This window comes from Oncorhynchus keta, chromosome 30 (assembly GCF_023373465.1).
Source record: "Oncorhynchus keta strain PuntledgeMale-10-30-2019 chromosome 30, Oket_V2, whole genome shotgun sequence".
In the NCBI taxonomy this organism is placed as follows: Eukaryota; Metazoa; Chordata; class Actinopteri; order Salmoniformes; family Salmonidae; genus Oncorhynchus; species Oncorhynchus keta.
Genome location: NC_068450.1, coordinates 54,193,636 through 54,206,333, shown reverse-complemented (window position 1 = coordinate 54,206,333; position 12,698 = coordinate 54,193,636). Strand labels below are relative to the sequence as shown.

Genomic DNA, 12,698 nt, shown 5'->3' with positions numbered 1-12,698 from the left:
GCAGTATGTCCAACCGGCCTCACAACCGCAGACCACTTGTAACCACGCCAGCCCAGAACCTCCACATCCGGCTTCTTCACCTGCGGGATCGTCTGAGACCAGCCCCCCTGGACAGCTGATGAAACTGAGGAGTATTTCTGTCTGTGATAAAGCCCTTTTTGTGGAGAAAAACTTGTTCTGATTAGCTAGGCCTGGCTCCCAAGTGGGTGGGCCTATGCCCTGCCAGGCCCACACATGGCTGTGCCCCTGCCAAGTCATGTGAAGTCTATAGATTAGATTAGGGCCTAATTTATTTATTTTAAATTGACTGATTCCCTTATATGAACTGTAACTCAGAAGAGTGACATCACATATCAAATGGATATTTTTACTGTAATATGGTAACTTTCAAATTACCCCTAGATGCAACATTCCCAACTGCCTTTCCTCCATAGCTACCAGCCACTGTGTTTCATTGCAGCATGAAATTGAAAATATGAATATTCCCCTGGGCAGTCTAACCTGGGTTACTCATGCAGGTAGAGTGTCTCTCAGGGGACAAGGACATTAGTACAGATCTACAAGCCGCTACAGGAAGCACATAGTTAACAAACACACTGTGGAAGAGTGGTGTTCTTTTGATTTTCAAACATCCTATTTATTTCTTGCTTATAACGATGTTCCCCAAATTAAATGTAGGTCCAGCAACCGGCGGTCAAGTTCTTTTAGCTGTTCTCTCCTCAAGAGAGGCAGGAACACCGACAAGGCCACAGATGTCAGATACATACAAAGATTCATCCCAATAATCCTCAAACGGCTAAAGTTTGTGGAAACTGTGGTGATGCGTTTTTGCAGTAATGAGCTGCTTCAGAAATCCCCTGTGGTGGCAGGGATGTTGTAACAAGCCCTTACCTCCACCTCTGTTTCTCTCACCTTCAAAGTGCCTGGAACCCTGCAAGGCCTCCTGGGACCTGAAGAGCCCATGCCGGGAGCTTTGTGAGGTATGATGACCTTTGACAGCCTCCCATTTCGTTAAGTTAGGGGGGAGGAACGCGCGGAGAAGAGGCTTCATGTTGAGAGGCTAAATTAGTAGAGTTCAGTTCAGATTCTCCTTCATAGGAATTTTTTTGGCAAATGTAATCAGACACAGACATCTTTTACCTCCGTGCTTCCTCAATTTCATTATTCAGTCAAAAGTAATCAGAAACTGATCTTTTTCCTACAGTTTCTGCACAGTTTTTCCTACAGTTTTTTTTGGCAATGTTATTTTAGTAGTAAAGCATCTATGCTTTCTAACACTCTTCTCTCTCTCAATCCTCCACCCCAGCGCTCATTTCCCAAGAAGCACTGGGAGTGTGTGACGAGTTGTGAGTTCCTGCGCTCGGTGGTGGCAGTGAAGCAGGGTGACTGCCCTGCCCCTGAAAAGGCCAGCGGATTCGCGGCGGCGTGCGTGGAGGGATGCGAGGAGGACAGAGAGTGCTCTGCCCAGAAGAAGTGCTGTTCCAACGGCTGTGGGCACACCTGCCAACCTCCCAAGAACCTTTACAAAGGTACAGCAACCTCCAGTACACACAGTAGAAACTACAGTTGGTTGGTTACAACCAATATATTATCTGCCACCAATTTGTGGGCCAATTCAAAGATGAGATTAAAAAAAAAAGTAAAAATAAAAATGTTGCTTAGATAATTCACTGATGTCATGTAAGGTTAGAATTTAACTATGTGAAAAATCTGTCGATGTGCCCTTGAGCAAGGCACTTAACCCTAATTGCTCTGGATAAGAACGTCTGCTAAATGACTCAAATTGAATGATCACATGTGACGTTGAAATGACCCACCTCACCCTTCCAGGAGCCCCTCTGAAGCCCAGAAAGGAGCTGAGTTTTAAGGAGCTGAGGTCTGGTCAGATGGAGGTGAGCTGGTCCACCCGATTCAACGTGTCAGCCGAGCCGGTCGTCTACGTGCTCCAGAGGAGGTGGAACTACGGGATCCAACCCAGCGAGGACGCTGCTACACAGTGGGAGGGGGTAGCTCAGGTTAGTCAGCCTTTTTGGGGATGCTTACTTATTGATACTGTATTTAGTTGATTATAAATGGACAAATGAATAATCTACTTAGAATTCAAAGTCTGGCAATGCATTGATTGTGCATGAAGTTAAACAATGCTCTGTCTCTGTTTTACGCTCTCTCTCTCTCTCTCTCTCTCTCTCTCTCTCACGCTCTTTTGCTCTCTCTCTCTAGACCACGGAGGTGAAAGCGCGGCTGGCTGACATCCGGGCAGGCCGGTGGTACCAGTTCAGAGTGGCAGCAGTGAACGTCCACGGGACCAGAGGGTTCACCACTCCCAGTCGCCACATCCACACCAAGAAAGGTCAGGCAGAGTGTGTCTGCTTGCGTGTGTATGTGAGGCTGGCTTAATCACCCTGGGGTGATATTGCACTGACTGTAATGAAGAAGAATACAGACTAATTACATTGGCTTTTGGCCATTTCTGAAGTGCTGTATTGTGCTTTAGCTCCGTAGAGCTGTAATACCTTCCAGTCAATATATGAATATCTTTAATAGACAGTTACTAAAGCTTCATGTACAGTGCCTTGCGAAAGTATTCGGCCCCCTTGAACTTTGCGACCTTTTGCCACATTTCAGGCTTCAAACATAAAGATATAAAACTGTATTTTTTTGTGAAGAATCAACAACAAGTGGGACACAATCATGAAGTGTAACGACATTTATTGGATAACTTTTTTAACAAATCAAAAACTGAAAAATTGGGCGTGCAAAATTATTCAGCCCCCTTAAGTTAATACTTTGTAGCGCCACCTTTTGCTGCGATTACAGCTGTAAGTCGCTTGGGGTATGTCTCTATCAGTTTTGCACATCGAGAGACTGACATTTTTTTCCCATTCCTCCTTGCAAAACAGCTCGAGCTCAGTGAGGTTGGATGGAGAGCATTTGTGAACAGCAGTTTTCAGTTCTTTCCACAGATTCTCGATTGGATTCAGGTCTGGACTTTGACTTGGCCATTCTAACACCTGGATATGTTTATTTTTGAACCATTCCATTGTAGATTTTGCTTTATGTTTTGGATCATTGTCTTGTTGGAAGACAAATCTCCATCCCAGTCTCAGGTCTTTTGCAGACTCCATCAGGTTTTCTTCCAGAATGGTCCTGTATTTGGCTCCATCCATCTTCCCATCAATTTTAACCATCTTCCCTGTCCCTGCTGAAGAAAAGCAGGCCCAAACCATGATGCTGCCACCACCATGTTTGACAGTGGGGATGGTGTGTTCAGGGTGATGAGCTGTGTTGCTTTTACGCCAAACATAACGTTTTGCATTGTTGCCAAAAAGTTCAATTTTGGTTTCATCTGACCAGAGCACCTTCTTCCACATGTTTGGTGTGTCTCCCAGGTGGCTTGTGGCAAACTTTAAACAACACTTTTTATGGATATCTTTAAGAAATGGCTTTCTTCTTGCCACTCTTCCATAAAGGCCAGATTTGTGCAATATACGACTGATTGTTGTCCTATGGACAGAGTCTCCCACCTCAGCTGTAGATCTCTGCAGTTCATCCAGAGTGATCATGGACCACTTGGCTGCATCTCTGATCAGTCTTCTCCTTGTATGAGCTGAAAGTTTAGAGGGACGGCCAGGTCTTGGTAGATTTGCAGTGGTCTGATACGCCTTCCATTTCAATATTATCGCTTGCACAGTGCTCCTTGGGATGTTTAAAGCTTGGGAAATCTTTTTGTATCCAAATCCGTCTTTAAACTTCTTCACAACAGTATCTCGGACCTGCCTGGTGTGTTCCTTGTTCTTCATGACGCTCTCTGCGCTTTTAACGGACCTCTGAGACTATCACAGTGCAGGTGCATTTATACGGAGACTTGATTACACACAGGTGGATTGTATTTATCATCATTAGTCATTTAGGTCAACATTGGATCATTCAGAGATCCTCACTGAACTTCTGGAGAGAGTTTGCTGCACTGAAAGTAAAGGGGCTGAATAATTTTGCACGTCCAATTTTTCAGTTTTTGATTTGTTAAAAAAGTTTGAAATATACAATAAATGTCGTTCCACTTCATGATTGTGTCCCACTTGATGTTGATTCTTCACAAAAAAATACAGTTTTATATCTTTATGTTTGAAGCCTGAAATGTGGCAAAAGGTCGCAAAGTTCAAGGTGGCCGAATACTTTCGCAAGGCACTGTAAATATAACAAAACGCTTTGACATAGAAACACCGGAAACACTACTGATGTCTACTTCAGACCAATGGCACCTGATTGATTAACAATGTCTTCCCCAGACCCCTCCAGACCCCCTGCCCCATCTGAGCTGAGGATGTCCAACATGACCTTTGGCCCCGGCGGCAGGGCGGTGTCGGTCCGGCTGCGCTGGTCCATCCCCTCAGATCTGGATGTCCCTGTACACCACTACAGGGTGTCCTGGAGCTGGGCCACAGGCAGCATTGGGGCCATAGCACCACCTAAGACCAAGAGGAGGAAGCTGGTCAATGGGGTAAGTCATAGAGTAAGTCCCCAACCCTGACATTTTGGGCCCATGGGGTAGGTCAGTCATGTCAATAGAAATGGAATGACGTGCTCTGAGGTGCTTTGGCGGTCTAGTCATTCTACTTCTAAGGTCATAGCCTCTACACTCCTAGAAAAAAGGTGCTATCTAGAAACTAAAAGGGTTCTTCGGCTGTCCCCAGAGGATAACCTTTTGAAGAACCCTTTTTGGTTCCAGGTACCTGGAACCAAAAAGGGTTCTCCTATGGGGACAGCCGTAGAAGCCTTTTGGAACCCTTTTTCTATGCTGACATGTAGGCACTCATTAACATGGGACATTCCCTGGGACAATGTGCAGTGGAAGCCTGTTCTTTCTTTCCTCAAGCCACAACAAATGTAATGGAAGGATAAACAATGGCAGTGTGTGTGGCTTTGATGACATAAACTCTCCAATCGGATGGTGCTTAGTGCGTACACACCAAACCAAGCAATTGTATAGTTGTCGCCTCTGGCAAATGAATCGCAAATCGATGCTATTAAATAGCCAAAATCTGCATTAGCTCATGTCTGTTTTGGAAAATGACAAGTTATGCTGTGATTACTGGACCTACTTTGTACCTTTTGTTGTGTAGATACAGAGGACACAGAACGGTCTTCCTGACCCCATAACCCCTCTGTCCTGTGTGTGTATCCAGGGGCAGAGCTATGTGGAGCTGGAGAGTCTGCGAGCTAACAGGAGTTACAGTGTGGAGCTACAGGCTGTGTCCTATTGGGGACAGACCCCACTGAAAAGTCCCAAAGCCGGCCTGCACTTCAACACACGACACAGTATGTCAACTACAGTCAATGCTCATCAGCTCCCAAATTCTGGGAACATTCTCAAAGCTCCCAGGTTTTTACAGAAATCCCAGTTGGAGGGTTTACAGAATTGAGTAACTCCTATTACATATTTACCCAGTATATGGAGGTTGGAAGCGTGATACAACACATGACCAAAACTCTACTTGTCGAACATCTTATTCCAAAGTTGCTTGGGCTGTTATGGTGACCGTATTACCGCGACACCGCCGGTCACGAGTCATGACGGCAGTCAAATTCCACAAGACCGTTTATCATGGTAATTAGGCTTCTCCAAGCTCTGATGCTGCTGATGGTCATTAGTAGCCTACCAAACTTGCTAACTGCCTGGTACTCAGCACCAATGCAATTGAAATCGAAAATCTAAAACAAACACTTCATGAGAGCCAATGAGCTCATATTGCGTAACATTTCAATAGGCTATGCAATTGCTTGAGAAAACAGTGATGGCCTCTACTAAAAAGAGGTGGATCCCATCAGGTTTTTATAGGCTAGGCCTACTATATTTATTTCTCAACTTTCCTAATATTAAGCACATTGCTTCTCTTTACAACAGGAGGATAGCCTACCTGGCTGGCATGAAAATGAACCACGGGAAAAGCGTCCTCCATTTGCTATTTAAGTGCATAGATGACGTATTTTTTTCCACTGCCCCTGTTTTTGAGACGGGTGCATGATAATGGTCCATTTTAAATCAAACCAAATTTAACACATATATATTATTTAGTATATGTAAAGATTAAATCAAGAATAGTCTGATGGGTGACAATATTAGCTTATCACTTGTGAATTATACAAGGATGCCCAGCACAAGAAACAATGCCTTTTTTTTGTGCAAATTTTCCTAATCATATTCGCACACCTCATGTAGCCTAGCCCAGAGGCCTGTTTTGATAAGGTTTGTAATCACAACTAAAGTGTGTAAATAACTTCTTAAAATTAAGCACATTAATCTGCTTTACAAGGGGTGTAGAGCCTAACTGGCATACTGTACATAAGCAGCGTGTGACTTTCAAGTTTGGGGAAAGATCATTTTCACCATAAAAAGTCACATGCATTACATGCATAATCACATTTGTGGTCATGGCCGCAAAAGGCCACACGAAGGGGATGTCGCCGGGAAATTTGAGGCATTATCAAGAGCTCGTCAAATCCTGAATTAGAGACTGTATGTACAGCCTGCACAAAAAAAACAAAGCAGAACTCGAGCCTTTCACACAACTTTTGAAAAAAAATCATCATTAGTCTCATCATGCAGCCTTAGAATGTATTAAAAATCTAAACTTATAGCCCAACGTCTGTATCATAACTAAAATAACTCTAAGCATAGGAGGGAGGACCTGTTTCGTTAACCGCTCAGCACAGAATAGCCGCATGTGCGCACTCCCTCAAATCGTTTGGAGAAAATATGCTTTCTATTTCATTCAGCTATGTTGAATTGTATTCTTCATACTGTTAAATAATATAAAATAATGCCACGGAATTCTAAGCACATCTTGTCTGCTAAAATGAACTAGTGTAGTCTAGCCCACAGCCATATGGCACAGACACATGCACGCACGCGCACTATACATACACATGGATTTAGTGCTGTAGATATGTGGTAGTGGTGGAGAAAAGGCCTGGGGGAACAGTGCGTTGTGAAATCTGTGAATGTATTGTAATGTTTTAAAATTGTATAAACTGCCTACATTTTGCAGGACCCCAGGAAGAGTAGCTGCTGCTTTGGCAGCTATTGGGGATCCATAATAAATACAAATATGGCATAGCCAGATCAGGGCCTAACATAAGGACAACTCAGAGTATGCTATTCTGTTCTTGTGTAATAGACTACAGTTTCTTTAGACCCGTATAAAATAAATAATTACTTTATTGTGATGGTGTAGACTATATTACATGGATTTAGTGGACTTTTTAAAATGTAGATGTTCTAAAGGTCTGAATCAGTGGCTTTTAGGTTGCGTGGAAGCCAGGAGATGCTAAATGTGTTTATGTTAATTAGCGGTCAATTACTGTGAGACCAGCAGTTATTTGCTTGACAATCACCGGCTGACAAAATGTCATGATTGCCACAGTTGAGAAATAAGTATTTGGTCCCCCCTTTGTTGCTATAACAGCGTCCACTCTTCTGGGAAGGCTTTCCACTAGATGTTGGAAAATTGCTGCGGGGACTTGCTTCCATTCAGCTGCAAGCTCATTAATGAGGTCAGGCACTGATGTTGGGCGATCAGGCCTGGTTCACAGCGGGGTTCCAATTCATCCCAAAAGTGTTCGATGGAGTTGAGGTCAGGGCTCTGTGCAGGCCAGTCAAGTTCTTCCACACCAATCTTGACACTCATTTTATTCCTTTCCCCCTCCCCCTTTTCTCCCCAATTTCGTGGTATCCAGTTGGTAGTCTGTCTTGTCTCATCGCTGCAACTCCCATACAGACTAGGGAGAGGCGAATTTCGAGAGCCGTGTGTGAAACACAACCCAACCAAGCCGCACTGTGTCTTGACACAATGCCCACTTAACCCGTAAGCCAGCCACACCAAAGTGTTGGTGGAAACACCGTACACCTTGCGACCCTGTCAGCGTGCACTGCTGGCCAAACCCTTCCCTGGGCCAAATGTGTGCCACCCCATGAGTCTCCCGGTCGCGGCCGGCTGCGACAGAGCCTGTACTCAAATCCAGAATCTCTAGTGGCACAGCTAGCACTGCAATGTGTGCAGTGCCTTAGACCACTGCGCCACTCGGGGGGCCAACAAACCATTTCTGTATGGACCTCGCTTTGTGCAAGGGGGAATTGTCATGCTGAAACAGGAAAAGGTCTTCCCCAAACTGTTGCCACAAAGTTGGACATAATCATCTAGAATGTCATTGTATGCTGTAGCGTTAGGATTTCCCTTCACTGGAACTAAGAGGCCTAGCCTGAACCATGAAAAACAGCCACAGACCATTATTCCTCATCCACCAAACTTTACAGTGGGCACTATGCATTGGTCCAGGTAGCATTCTCCCGGCATCCGCCAGACCCAGATTTGTCAGTCGGACTGCCAGATGGTGATTTATCACTCCATAAAACGTATTTCCCCTGCTCCAGAGTCCAATGCTGGTGAGCTTTACACCACTCCAGCTTGGCATTGTGCATGGTGATCTTAGGCTTGTGTGCGGCTGCTCAGGCTGATTGAGGATCTTTTTACTGAAGAATGTGTTTGTTTCCTGTAATTGTGTTTTGCTTTTCGTGTATTGATGTGAGTATTGATGTGTATATTGGTGTGTATAGTGTATATTGATGTGTATACAGGGCTGATCTGTGTAAGTAATGGTAAAAAAGGAAATGTATAGTATTTTGGCCATATAGTGTATGTTTGCATCGGATCTAACATCGCTTTGTTCCCATTTTCATTGTTCCACAATCAGGGCAGGAGCAGACGTCTGGCGCCCGCCCGGTCCCCGTCCCCGAGGGCCTTATACCTGATGTGTTGGATGTGGGCACCCCTTTCTACCAGGACGGCCAGCTGCAGGTCCGGGTCTACTGGCAGAGGAGCACAGGTATGCAGGGGGAAACCCAGACACAGCTACACACACATGCTTGCATACACACACACACACACACACACACACACACACACACACACACACACACACACACACACACACACACACACACACACACACACACACACACACACACAAAGGCACGCATGTATGCATGCATGCACGGACGCACACACACACACACACACACAAAGGCACGCATGTGTGTGTGCATGCATGCACGGACGCACACACACACAGTCACACGCATCCACACACACACACATTTGATTTGGCCTTCGACAAGAACAGCAGTGTTGCTGAGGAAATAATCCTCTAACCACCACCTCCCTATCGTTATGTAAACAGAGAGATTATCGTAAATGTACAGGCTGCTTGTGGGTAATTAAACACAAAACAAAAGACTGCTTTCTTACAAGCTGATAAGATGCACAGAATTACATCCGGAATCCTGTTCATGCAATAACATGAGCAGAATAAGCTAGCATTCCATGTGCCCTGGCTACCCACGGCACACACACTGGGCTACCCAGAGCACACACACTGGGCTACCCAAAGAGCCAACTGAGGAACGGCTTCTCTTACATTTTGCATCAAATAATCTGTTCTGTCTGAACAAGTTGAGCTTTATAGAAGTGAACTATTGATTCTTATTTTGAAAGGCCAATGTGTGCCAATGTGTCACCAATGTTTATGCGACAAATCGGCAGTTGGTTGAGGATGAATGATTATTGATTCATTCTACTTTCCATCTCTCTCAGATCCCACTGTAGCTCGGTATCGTGTCCAGTGGGTACCAGAGTACTGTGGACACAACCAGACCAAAGCAGTGGACAAGATCATCACACGGGTAACCAGTTTCATTCAGCCATACAATCGATTTTATTGTGTATCTTCAATTAAGACAAAGGGTATCTATCTCTATTGGAGTTACAGTGTAGGCTGCTCTCATCATATGTGTCCGCTGTCTTTAACCTCTTATAGGAGGGCTTTGCCAGCCTCCCCGGCCTGCTCTTCTCCTGTAAGTACAGAGTGAACCTCCAGCCACTGGGTACTAAGGGACGTGCCCAGGCAGAAACCACCTTCTTCTACACCCCCTCCTGTGCCACCATCAGGGCCAAGAGCCCCAAACACATATCCTGTCCCGGCCAGGAAGGTGAGACACCACTGACCACCCAAAGACGACTTTAGTCAATTTGTCATTAACCCTAGTGACCCTTCAATTCACATGTCCATTAGTGTACCTCCTCTATGTTTGAGATAAACTACATTGAAGTCAGACTATGCAGAATCACTGATCTACATATCACCTTGCATCCTAAATAACTAGTCAGTATGTGATCAAGATTTGCAATTCTGCACGCCGCTTTTCTCAAACTGATCCCCTCAAACACTGTACGTTTGTCCCATAGGAGCTCCTCCTCCTCCTCCCAAGGTGCTGTCCAAGGCAGAGAACCTGACCGCCTCCTTCATGGCCCACAAGGGTAACGTCACAGCTGTGTTTACATGGGAGGTATCTACGCCACTCCCACCCCAACAGCTCCACGGGTTCCAGGTCACATGGGCAGAAGTGACCTCAGCCAGTCGCCATAACAACCTTCCCAACAGCCTAATCTCACAGTCCCAGATACTACCACCAGTAAGTCCATCAGTATAAACCCAAATAGTGCTGCCCCACTGGGCACAGACTTAAATTCAGCGTCTTTGCCACGTTGGTTCAACATAATTTCATTGAAATGACGTGGAAACAACGTCGATTCAACCAGTGTCTCCCCAGTGGGGTGCCACCATAACCGGAAACCCATATCAACTCAATGAATTAGCCCACCTTTATGCAACAAATCTGACTATTTTTCTCAGGAAATCAAAATTCCTGCAATAACCAGCAAATGTCAAAGTAATCCATCTTCATTTTCACAAATTCCCATGATTTGTTGCGGTTTAAATACGTAGCGTCACGGCAAAGGGTGGATGTGTAGTAGAGTAAGGTGACCAAAATATCCATATAGGAAAAAGTCAACCAGCTCCCCCTTTTCACAGTTAATGAGCCCCTGTATTGTTGTCTTCCCTCTTCTCTCAGGAGCGTAATGTCCTGGTAGTGTCAGGTCTGCAGCTAGCCACCCTCTACAGGTTGGAGATCCAGCTGATTGGAGCCGGAGGAGAGGGTCCTGCCACCACCAAGACTTTTTGCACTCCCACCACCTCACCAGTCCCGCAGCACAGTAAGATCATTGATTGGATTATCTTGCTCTTTTCCAGATGCTAAAAGAGAATTACAATAAGAATATGCACATGCATAACCACTGATAACTGACGTTCTCTTAAATATGGCCAGTTTGATAGGTGATAGAAAATGTAATGTAAAATTATTTATTTTTTAAATGTGGTGATTTTGCAGTCTGACTATGGTTACAAAGGGAGAGCATATTACTGGAAACTTTAAAAGTCTACCATTAAACTATCATAATTTTGGTAACTTTCAAGGAATGTATGGAATTTTACAAGATTACATCTTTTTGGGTGCTGCCGACTATCACAGGTGTCTGTAATTATCTCTGGCGCTCTGTGTGGCCTCATGTCAAATATATTACAAAAAATCCAACAAGATGATTTTAAAATAAAAAAATATAAAGACAAAGCTATAAAACATTATTCTAAATATAAACCAACTTAGTAAATGTATGTGTTTAATATGAGGATTTCAGCATGAAATATCCTTTAGATTTTTTACACACTTATTTATTTGACTATATCAATATGTTTATGTTGTAAATGTTTGGGGTACAAACTGGTTGTAGTTGTGAAAAAAGACAATAGTTGGAAGAGTTGCTGAGTTAATTGAAAATAATGCCATTGTTGATTTCGATGCTTTTTTTCATTAATGACGCTATTTTCTCTTGAACCATGTGGTCTATCCACTAGAAACTCATGGACAATATGGACACAGATATAATAAATGTATACTTTATATATGAATAAAAATATGTTTTTGTTATTCAAGTATAAATCACCAAAGATACCATAGATTACCTGTTAATTACCATTATTACTGAAGAATCTGGTAACTTTCGTAAATTACCGGTAGCTTTGCAACCCTAACTCTGACCGTATCGTTGACTTGTTTGGCCTATCTCAGGACCTAGACTCAGGAACCATCACCAGCACCAGCCCAACATAGAGAGGCACTGACCAGGGCTGACCAGACTGCACAGGACTAACCTCCCAGACTCAGGACACTGGAGAACAGCCACCAACAGAAGTGTTGTCTTTCAGACACTACTCAGTCATGCCTCTACTGTTGTATGTACACTCTACCAATCAAAGAAATTGCTAACAAGTAGCCCACCGATAAACAGTTCACCCAACCCTTCAACGAGGGAATGCTTCTGAATTTTGCATGTGGATATGAGTTGTTATACAGTAGATTAAGATTCCTTAGAGACCTTGGCTTTGCATGTAAAATCCTAGTGTTTCTGGCATTAAATGATCTGTATTACAACCTCCCTGTCTCCGACAAATAGACAATGACTTGTCACTGTTAATTAATACATTTTTTAAATATAAAAGCAATGTTTTTTTTATGTTTTAATAGGCTGAAGATGTCCTTTTGTGCCCCAACTCATGTACTGTAAATGGTGTACATACAGTTTGTCTATAATTTATTTATGTCTACAGTGGTTTATTTGTATGTATTACTGTACACAGTTGTCTTTGTGTTACTTTTGACTGTGTATGTTCTTTCCAGTTCACCCTTTTGTAAACTGACATACCCTGTATAGAGATGTATAAGTAAATTCCATGTCAAAAAG

The 12,698-nt window shown here is 43.8% G+C and overlaps 1 protein-coding gene across 1 annotated transcript in view; it reads left to right on the top strand.

Moving 5' to 3' along the window:
* Positions 1–12,698, top strand: part of anos1a (anosmin 1a) — a 19,875-nt gene extending 7,177 nt beyond the window's left edge. The window contains exons 3-14 of the mRNA XM_035744895.2: positions 921–980; positions 1,307–1,529; positions 1,831–2,015; positions 2,221–2,350; positions 4,290–4,501; positions 5,187–5,319; positions 8,752–8,883; positions 9,651–9,739; positions 9,874–10,045; positions 10,302–10,528; positions 10,970–11,111; positions 12,026–12,698. Coding sequence (XP_035600788.1) covers positions 921–980; positions 1,307–1,529; positions 1,831–2,015; positions 2,221–2,350; positions 4,290–4,501; positions 5,187–5,319; positions 8,752–8,883; positions 9,651–9,739; positions 9,874–10,045; positions 10,302–10,528; positions 10,970–11,111; positions 12,026–12,078 — 1,758 coding nt within the window. The 3' untranslated portion in view covers positions 12,079–12,698. The remainder of the gene's footprint in view (positions 1–920; positions 981–1,306; positions 1,530–1,830; positions 2,016–2,220; positions 2,351–4,289; positions 4,502–5,186; positions 5,320–8,751; positions 8,884–9,650; positions 9,740–9,873; positions 10,046–10,301; positions 10,529–10,969; positions 11,112–12,025) is intronic.